The sequence below is a fragment of the Barbus barbus genome, assembly GCF_936440315.1.
Source record: "Barbus barbus genome assembly, chromosome: 21".
Classification (NCBI taxonomy): domain Eukaryota; kingdom Metazoa; phylum Chordata; class Actinopteri; order Cypriniformes; family Cyprinidae; genus Barbus; species Barbus barbus.
The window spans coordinates 20,952,118-20,963,040 of record NC_136749.1 but is presented as its reverse complement, the minus strand read 5'-3'; the positions used below and the strand labels follow the sequence as shown (position 1 = coordinate 20,963,040).

General features: G+C 37.3%; 1 protein-coding gene across 1 annotated transcript; it reads right to left on the bottom strand.

Annotated features, from left to right (window-relative positions):
* Nucleotides 1-402: 402 nt before the first annotated feature.
* LOC306887522 (terminal nucleotidyltransferase 5A-like) lies at nt 403-7,209 on the bottom strand. The gene is made up of 2 exons (XM_079445307.1): nt 6,846-7,209; nt 403-3,046 (listed from the first exon to the last, which is right to left on the bottom strand). The coding sequence occupies exons 1-2, from the start codon at nt 6,999-7,001 to the stop codon at nt 2,021-2,023; spliced, it is 1,182 nt and encodes a 393-aa protein (XP_079301433.1). The 5' UTR covers nt 7,002-7,209; the 3' UTR covers nt 403-2,020.
* Between the last annotated feature and the right edge of the window lie 3,714 nt (nt 7,210-10,923).

Sequence of the window (10,923 nt, the reverse complement as noted above, 5' to 3'; positions counted from 1 at the left end):
TGAGGCCTAGCATGAGGGAATAAGTAGAGTATTATTCCCCAGTTGTTCTACTTCAGCTTTATGACAGTAGTTGCTCCCCTGATGCCTTTTGAATAGCGAGGGCCAAAAATAAAAAGGAAATCTGACCTATGTCTCTCTCACTGCAATGAAATATCACCTTCACTTAAAGGGATAGCTCACTAAAATGTAAATTCTGCCATTATTTATACACATACACATACTTTTATGTTATTAGAAAAAGATCCCAATGTTCTTAAGACATCAAAATATCCTTTTACATCGTAATATAATACAATTGTTAAGAAGTTTACTTTTTTATTCCATTGTCAAATAAATCTCTAAAATAAATGAATAAAAAGTGTAAAAAATAAAATAGAAATAGAAATCAGAATCATAAATTAAGTAATTGTGCTTGTCGTAAAAGACTTTATATTTATTCATCTTATGAATTTATTCAATTCATAAAAATACATGTTGTCAGAAAACAGGCCATAGTATTTTTAAGGATGCTTTTCACTCAGAATTGCAAGAACATAGTTCAGTCAGAGGAGCCCTTAATAAAAGTGAAACATCCATTTTGTCATACACTCCTAAAGTTTGTGCGGAAGAGAAATTCTCTTCTAGAGTTTCTAAATAGATTTATTTTATTTATTGATTCCCAAAAGACAATGGCACAAAAAGGCTCAAGAGCACAATGGTGAAAGGAGAATGTATGGATCACCCCTTACAGAAACCAGTCTAGACCAATAACTATTACACTACCATCACAAGAAAACTGATGAATGAACCTGAACCAAAGAATGAATCTGTTGCAGTGACAACATTAAAATTAAATATTTAAGTCTATTTAAACGTATAGGCATAAAGCAATTAACAAAATTGTAAATTACAGTATATATTAGTCCACTAATCAGTAGTAATTATTTTTAACATCACAACCCTAGATCTGTTAGCTTACATCACAATACCAGCTCCTTGATGTTTACAAAAATGGATATGGCATTATGAAAGGAAATATGATTCTATCTCCAGGGGCAGCATGGGTGGGTTAACAAAACAGCCTTTGTCTGTTACCTTTAGTGTCAAACTAAAAGAGAGGCCATTGTGCTTTAGAAAGGATCCGTATGGTTCATGTCCTGGAACTGCAATGGATCCATTTCCTCAGATTAAGAGTCAGCACACATTCAGACCACAACACTGCTACACTTGCAGTTTCACCATTGACCACTTTCACCTCTTATGCCTCAGGATAAATGCTCTATTGATAAAGAAAATCCTTACCATTTGCAATTATTTTGCAAAACACCAACACAAAGGGAAAATAAATACATGCTTGAATATGAACAAATATGACCACAACAGCTTCAAAAGGTAAAAGAGGTCTAGAACACATGAAGATGGGTTTTGTGCTTTTTTTAATCACATGGAAATACATGCCTCCATCCCTGAAAATAGAGTTTTACAATTAACAAGGAGACAGAAAAATGGTTTTAGAAAGCACGTCTCACTTTTTTTTTACAATGTTTTTAGGCACTTGGAATTACAACAGCAAACATTCTTTTCTAACAATGAAAATAAAATATCTTTGGTCCTTAAAAAACCAAGAAGCAAAACAGAGTTTGACTGAAACCACAGTCTGGCAAAAAAAAAAAAATATATATATAGCTTCACAACGCCAAAATGCAGCCTTCTTTGCCCACTTACATAACCTGCGAGAGTTTAACTGAATCTATAATGAGTTTAAGTGAAAAAACATTTTTTTTTCCTGCTACATGTGAAAAAGATCTTCATCCTCTCTGCAGAACAGAATGCGTAAGGATCGGCTCAAATCAGACATACAGCAGTGAACAGTCATTCTATACATGTCACATTTAGCATAAAAACAATTGCCATTGTTTTGAAAAAGCTCCTCCTAAACGTCCATTTGGAAAATAAAAACTGTTTATATATATTCACTTGCTTGCATATCTTCTTCACCACATGGGATGATACGAGGGCTGAACTCGGTTTTTATCAGAGGTCAGTTGCAGGGCAGCCACGTCTGATAGGAACTACTGCAGGTGTGCACCAGCGGCTGCACGTGAGCGATGTAGTAGTTATTGAAGTTGATGTCTCGCACGTATGGCGCCGGCTGGTAATAGCATGTGACGTTGGTAACCGTGGGGATGACGTTCTGTTCAGCCAGCACCCTCAGTGCGAGCATGGAAATAAGATTTAATGTCTGTCGTCGTTCGTGTCCCATCAAGCACACCGTACTCTCATTGACCACGTGGTATAACGTGACCAGACAGTCGTACCGTTTGTGCTCCATTCCGGCAAAGTGATTCTGCAGGTACGCCTCCAGCTTTCGCTGCTGTTCGCCTATGTCTGGAAAGTCAATGAAGAACCGAGAGCACATGTACCGCTGGAGCGATTTCATCTCCGCTTCCGAAGTCGGCCGGAACCCTCGCACCAAAAGGTGGCAGTATTTTAAAAGCCCGCCTCCTCGGATTTCCTCAGGGTTTCTCGTAGCGATGACCTTGTTGCAAAGATGGCCGAGAGCTTCCTCAAAGTCCCCGTACATGCTCTCGCCCAACACCGTCGGGTGAAAGCTCTCCGACATGGGTGTCTCTGAACAGCGGTCGAACAGAAGAAGGGAGTCCAAGGCTATCTGGAAGGAGTCCACGCTAAACTCAAATTGGCGCCTGAGAGAGTCCACAAACTTAAGCTCAACATTCTTGCCGGTATTGTTGGAGAGCGAAATGAGGCTCCAGCGGTCGCTGTCATTGCAAACCTTCACCAACTTCTGTACATAAGCCTCCTTCAGAGTAAGTGCTGAGATTCTCTGCTTACTGACGCCCTCGGGTAGGAAGTCCAGCAGGCTGTCGAGAACCACATCCTTAACCACACGGAAGGCCTGGTCATCTGACAGTGAAACGCCAAATATCAGGTCCAAGTCCTTGTACCCGAGCCCCGTGTCCTGGTGCAGAACGTGACTGGCAGCCGAGCCGTTCAGCCTCACATCTCGAACAGTGATGCCTCGCTCCTCCAAACGTGCTCGAACCACCTGCAGAAATAGTTTAGGATCAGAGATTACAGTTTTTTTATTTATTGGTCAATATTGGATGCATTTTTACATTTAGATGACATTGGCGTTCATACAACTCTCACATAAAGTGAATTGTTAAAACTCAATTAATATTCATTTTTCATACTGTACTTTATAATCTTGTGATGTCTCAATTCACTTGTAGTATTTAAAATGATCAATTGTATTTTTTAGTGCTTTGATTTGAATTTATTCTGACAAAACCAGTTAGCAGTTATCCAGCTTATGGTATTAATCATAAATTAAATATCAGTAACATACAACCACTGCTTGAACAAGCAAACACAGGCAAACATAATACCACACTAAGCACTTCCTTATCTATACAATATGAGAATATGTTCTGCCACCTCTGCAATTAGATAATAGTCTTATTATCTAAAAAGCCTAAGACACATAATTTTATTAAGCTGTTGTTGACTCAAAACAGCTTACATAACAGATTTCTGGCATTTATTCTTCCTTACACTGTGAGCAACACCTGAGAAAAACAGTTGGTTTATAGCCAATGATCATTAACACATCAATTCACAGCAATTATCAGTTACTGTCATTTAAACATTTGTCTCTGTTGCTGTGATTCAAGCTGTTGTGACGTAAAATAACCACACCTGAGAGAATTTGAACCTGCCACATGCACATTTACTGTAATTGGTCTATTTTTTAAAGGTGTTAATCTTTTGTGCGGTGCCTTTATTTGCAAATTGGAAGTCATTATGTATGCACTTCAAAAAAAAAAAAAAAAAAAAACTCACCAAGTTAACTATTAGGTTTAAGAGCTTAATTTTACTTTAATTTTTCCATGGGCATCTCCATTGTGTTCCCAGTAAATATTTCATGCATAAACTTGAGCTAAAGCTCATCATAAAGATATTAATCAATTTATATGGAATGTGCAGTGCTTCGATAGCAATACATTCCCAGAGACTCACTTGGGAACATGCTGCACCATACAGCTGCACAACATTCTAGAAGGCAGAGCCTTATACAAAACTGCCTCACTTATGAATATAGATAGAGTCAGTTGTAAGATTTCACGTTCACATGAAGGGCTCATAAATCTCGATTGTGAAATCAGGAACACATTCATAAACGTCTTATTCAATAAAGGCAAAATTATGGATTTTGGCACAGACCACACTTTATGCATGCCAAGCAGATTTGTATGCTATTTATATTGTTTTGCAACCATTCAGAGATTAAAATGAGCTTAAATCAAACTCATTATCTCTGTCCTGAATGCACGTAACCTTCATTTTCCACAGCTCTGTCAGATTAGTGTCAATCAGATCACCTCTCTCACTCCTGTCAATCAAATCATTAGCCTTCTATTTTTACACATTAGGTCAGACTGCAGCAATTGACCAAGTGAACGCAGTGAAACTATACATGACGTGCGACATGCTGAGAACACATTATACAGTGTTTCAGGTTTGCAGCACATTGATTAATGAGACTGCAATTTGGCACAGTGCAATTTATTAATCCATAAAGGGTGTGATTTATTGAAACAAAAAGTTTATTTACTTTATTTAATAAAAGACTATTGTCTGTATTAACATCAATCAATGGTGTTTCAAAAAATATTGCCATTGACAAACAGAAACTCAATGTTTCTTCAGTTTCCACCAAAGGCTTGAGGGCTGAACCGGATCGCCTTTCAACTCATGTGAATATTATGATATTAAGATGATGCCAAGTCAGGTTCGCAGTGCATTCAAAACCTACATTTTATAGTTTAACAGTGCCTCACAGCCTAAAGCACAAGGTGCAAATGTGCAATCAAGACACGGTTATGACGATAATGAAAACAGCCACAAAGTCCATGTAATGAGATGGTGCCGTGGCAAATCATTAGGGTTAAGGAAAACGAGGAACAGTAAACGAGCGGCCATCTTTTGTCAATTTTGCAATGGCATGTGGAGGCTGTGTAATAAAACATCAAAGTTGGTTTTTACAGGTTTTCCATTAAATATAATGGGCTTCCTTGTTGGGTTTTATTGACAGGACATTACTATCTGTTCAAATCCAGGCAGATGGAGAATTATGAAACCACTCATTACTGTCCAGCAGAACTGGATCAAAGGAAGGGAAACTGTCAGATTCCACAGTTCATAGTTACTTTGTGTCTTCATCTAATTAGAACCAATAGGGGCCAATCTTAGGCCAATTTTTAGGATCTAAGGCATGTCACTGTATAAAGCATTCACAGCATCTGAGAACACTGAAATAAAAGATAACAGATGTAGATATGACTGACGGACAGCTTCCCTCACACTGCTGCCATATGGGATCATATACATGAAACGCTGAAGTTTAAACACATTTCCTGTGCAATGCAAGAGCATTCTCCCTAAAGCACTTAAAACAAACCTTCTCTTGTTGAGTGAAGCAGTACTGAAGGAAGTGATCTGGAGTAAAGATCAATATCTGCTTGCATGTGTAGATGCAAGCCCACACTGCTTGTGTATGAGAACAAGAATTCTTTTCATTGAGAAGGGGGCACTGATGCAGGTTATAACTGGACTAGCTCAAGCAGTGTTACATTGCATGGGATTAAGGTCGGTAATGAGTCACACTCAGTGTAGTTTTCGTGAGAACGTCCAAGTCATTAACAGCTCTCTTAAATTTGCAAAGTGCACAGTTTTCTATATCTGCTGGAGGGCCAAAGGCTAAGAATGTTTTGCTTGGGGAGAGTTGAGACATTACACCAATAGTTGGTCAAGCAGTGACAGGTTTGAATAAATCACAAATTGAATAACTAAATCAAATTTGAGCAATAATTTTAACATTTACGCCTTAGAATTAGACACTTGCATCTGACCAAAGACTTTTCTCATTAGAACTGTTTTTACTAGTAAACCGATAATGAATAGCATGTTTTTTACTTACTTTTTCATATCTAGTATTCCTTTGCTACAAGTAACTAGTACATAGTTACTAATATCCTTTCTATTGGTTGCCAATGAATTCTGTAAGCATCTGTGATTCTTCTATTACTTATTCACTTCTGACTAGTATGCATTTCAGTTTTTTTTTTACTAGTAACTCTTCATTAGGTTCTAGTAACCTACTTGTAGTCCCCATAGGTATTAGTATCTATTCCAGTTTACTGGTATGCATAAGACACTAGTATCAGTTTCAGTTACTACTAGTTTGAAATAGTTTTTACTTTATAGATCAGATTTAAATGTTACTAGTACACAGTAAACAGAAATACTAGTACCAGTACACTGAAATGCACAATAGTGTTTGATAATATATATTTATTTAGTGCAGGGACATCTGTAATAGATACTAGTTACTATTTTAACAGTCACAAGAAAGTAAGAAATAAATGCTATTAAATGAAAAGTTAGTAGTAAAATTGGACTAAGTACTGGCTGCAATACAGGCTGACTGCAATACATAATAGTCTGAAGCAAATAGATGATATTGACTTGTTACCCTGGGATAGTAACTAGTAGCAAGGGTCCAAGTAACCAACTGAATAGATATTAGTCACTACTAGAATACTAATTACTAACGAAAAATAACTAGTGAAACTGGAATAAGAAATGCAGCTCACTTTTGAATTATTTACTAGTGGTTACAAAAGTGACAAAGAATAATAGTTTTAAGGAATGCATTTTAAATCAATCTAGCCATATGTAGGCTATATCATTATGAAATACAAAAAAAGGGTCAAATGTTATAAAAGACGGTTTATAACTAAATGTTGTAGTGCTGAAAGTGTATTCAGTACATTCATACTAACCTGAACAATCTGTCGCGGCTGAACCGAAAGCGTCGGGAAGTTTCCACGTCCGTGAACTGGAACCGTCTCGCCAAGAATAGAGTCCAAACGTTGCACCTGCTCCCAAGATAAGACGCAAAACCGCCGACACTGCTCTGACACATCACCGGAGGACATGGCGATGGAAAGAACAACCAGCTTAAAAAGGCAAAAACTGTTGGTCTAACGCTGTCTTTCCAAACAGATGAAGTTCCTAAGCAAACTCGTTTGTGAAAAGCTCAGTTATTTAACAGTTACACTCGCTTTCAGTTATATATAAATTGCGCTCGTGATCCACTATCCCCAATCCACGCACGACCAAGAGAATCAGTAGTGCAGTTATGCTAGAAACGAACCATCTGAATGGTCTTTATACCTAAGAGATTTGCATACGCGCGTCTTATTGGTCGAATAGCTGCTCATGAATAATTTCATAGCAATCTTTGGTTGGATTGGCGGAGGCGTGGAGCTGTATCACACCCACCCGGCTCCAGACCTCAGTTATCAAAGCACCAGTAAGATGTTGTAATTGTAAACGTCTTATGAAGAGAGGAACCAGAAACAAAACAAGAACATAAGCATAAACAAATTTTTACTGTGAAGTTTGAATTTTAATTTTGATCTTTCCTTCTGTCTGTCTGTCTTTCTGTCTGTCTGTCTAAACAAAATACAACGGGCTTTTTCTTCACTAGTCCCAAATGAGAAAGAAAAGAAAGAGAGAAAACCATAAACCTCATAAATCTGAACATAGGGATGTTTATAGGGAAGCAAATCAGAACCAGTGCTGATGTTAAAACCGAACTGCAAAATAGTAGTGTGTGACTACCGGGAAATAGCTTATTACCACCGGGACTGCCCTAAATATAAAGTTATGTCTCATTTCTATTGGGGGATGAAGAATACAAGGTTAAATGTGTCTTAATTCTCAATTGTATAATGTTAACAGCATGTTTGTGTGGACCGCATAAGAAATCATCCAAACATCTGTTCTGATTGGATTTATTTTGGTTAGGATGAAAAGAGGGGCTGCTACGCACGATTCTCTGCAGTGTGGTATTTGTGGATGACTCACAGCTCACAAGCTGTTGATCAGTCTTGGGGACAACAGCAGCGGGTGGTTTAGTCATAATAGATCAGCATGTGTGTGATCACAGAGCTGCACTACATACCATTTCAATAGGGGAGGTCCTGATGGTGCGATGTCAACCAATTTCAGTTCCCCTGGCAACAGCATCCCCCATCACCAGGTAGCACGGAAGAGGGAGCCCTCATCGGTGTTCTGCACAGGTGGTGATATGAGACACCTGCGTCACTGGCCTAAAAATAGTTTGCCTTGAGTTAGGAGAGCATTGTTGGTGACATTCCTGGCCTGAAGTGATTTAGAAGGGTCGCGGAACATTCAAATAGAGCCAAACCAAGGAAATGCTTGATATTCGCCTCGTCATCACACAAGGCCCTGCTGGGCGGACGTGAATAATGCCTCTTCTGGGTGTATCCATCCAACCTAATGCACCAAGACAAATACCTTTAAGTAAAACATCTCTTTTCGCAAACAATCAGAAAGGCTGTTCCCATTTTCACACCCAAAATAAGGTACATCTATATCCCAAAATTGTTTATTAAGGATACACAACTAATCTTTTTGTTTGCAATGCAACTCTGCCGCCCTTGAATCTTGAAACACCCGAGACTAGTGGATGTGGGTTTATTTGTATAATTTGATTACACCGAATGCATAAATGCTGACTAAGTTCCGAAGTAGACAAAAGTCGTCAGGGCCATAACCTTGGGTAGCAAATACGTTTAGGACCGTATTAAAATGAGTCTAAAGCACATCAACCCAACAGATTCAGGTCATACTAAATTTTATAACTCACATTCTGGTGTTATTGAGCTTTTCTTGGCAGGTTCTGACAATGACTTACTCAAACCATTAAAAGAATTAACACAAAGGGCTCCATAAAATAATAGTTTGCAGTATGGAATGCATCAGACCACATCAGATTTATTGTCAAAACAAGCCGTTTATAATTAAGAAAATCTAGACAAACTAAATAAGGCCATTTTTTAAAGGCAGAAGGCCTGTAAAAGAACACAGATCCTTCACTAGTATGACACAAATCTGGGAGAATGTCACAAGACTGACATCTCAATGTGACTAAGCAGGATTTGACATGATGATCATGAGTACATTTTATTCTTACTTCATTAGCACTCGGGTGAGGCTTTGTGAATAGAATACAACAGAAACACAGACTGGTAAGTATTGTACTGTATGTTATATAACACTGCAAGTTATAGTTGTCTGTTCATCAGTACACTTCAGATAAAGAACAACTTCCTCATTCTTCACTTGTGTAGGAGTTAACTGGAGGTCAGAACCATATTTCATGACTAAAAAGCTGAAAAACAAGCAGTCAGTAGGAGACAGGTGCAAATGAGGTTTGTATGTTTTCTTCCTCCTCCTTGTCTTTAAATAGTCCATGATCTATGGAGCATGTTAATCACTGGACACATTTTGATACAACTTTGTCACTGATATAAAAGTAACTAATCCAATCATTTAACATCCATTGAGCCAAAAATTTGTCCGGACACTCAAGCCAAACTTAAAATGTATAAATATTATTGCATTAAAAAAAAAAATTAAGTAAATATTAACACTTTTTATCAAAATATTTGATAAAAATAAGTTTTAAAAGATAAAACAAAATGACAACATTTATTCAGACACTTTCTGATGGTTCATAGTTAACACTTAGTATGTAACTTGAGAAATGACTTCACACACCCACTGAAATTATTTTTGAACCAGCTCATTATTTCCTCAGAGCACTTAAGTGTACAAGTAACTTTCAAAAGTTTAGCTTTTTTAAATGTTTTTAAAAGACGACATTTTATTTTTTTGATCAAAAAATACAATAATATTCTGACATGTTATTACAATATAACTGGTTTCTATTCGAATGTATTTTAAAACGTAATTTATTCCTCTGATGCAAAGCTGAATTTTCTACTTTACTCCAGTATTCAGTCACACGATCCTTCAGAAATCATTCTAATATGCTGATTTAGTGCTCAAGATATATTTAGTATTATTATATTATTTGATTAATAGAGAGTTAAAAAAACAGCATTTATTTTAAATAAAAATCTACTGTAACATTACAAATGTTTTCACTGTCACTTATCAATTTAATGCATCCTTGATAAATATCAGCACAGACAGTGTTATCTGAGAGACCTATGACAACGCCACTGTTTGTCTTTTAGTTTTGGTGTTACTAGGCCATTCAGCTGTCGTAGGCCTTGCTTCGGTTAATTTTTGATACTATGCATAGGTTCTTATCTAGAAGTCCCAGACAGCTTCTAGAATCATGTTTTGTAAGCTTATCTGTGATGTAAAAAGAACAGATTCTTGCTGACTGAGGGACTTTTACAGAACTTAACGATGTTGTTTAAGTAAACACAATAACATTTTTACACATTGGCTGCAGTAGCTTCAGGTTTAGCCTTGCTTTCATTCCCATATTGTTACATTACAGTCAGATGCAGACAGCCTGTCATTATATTAATACAGTATGCATAGGCTTCTTGTCCACCTGTTCATACCATAAAAAATGCTAATTCTCCATGAAACTACACAGACAATGGAAGAACCTAACCCTTCATAATCTCCCTTCAGGCCTGTAATAATCACCACTTTAAGTGGCCTCTCTCTGTGATTCATAATTTATTTGGTCATGTTTGCTTGACATTTGTGTCAGACAACAAGGTGTGCACTCGCATATTTTCTTCATTTAACTAATCCCATAGATCTATTTACATAACCAAGATTTATTTTCCCCTATTAATTGATTGCAAAAAGAATTCTATAGGGAAACAAGTTTAGCACTGGTTTTATGACAGATTATGGCTTGTGGTTCAGCCCTATATCATATTCAGTGTTGGTGGGGGGGGGGGGGGGGGGTGGAAGCCTTGTAACAGTTGCTCTTTTTAGCACAAGGGTCAAATTTACTGTCAGGCCTCTTGTTGCGTAAGGACATCTGCATTTGTATGT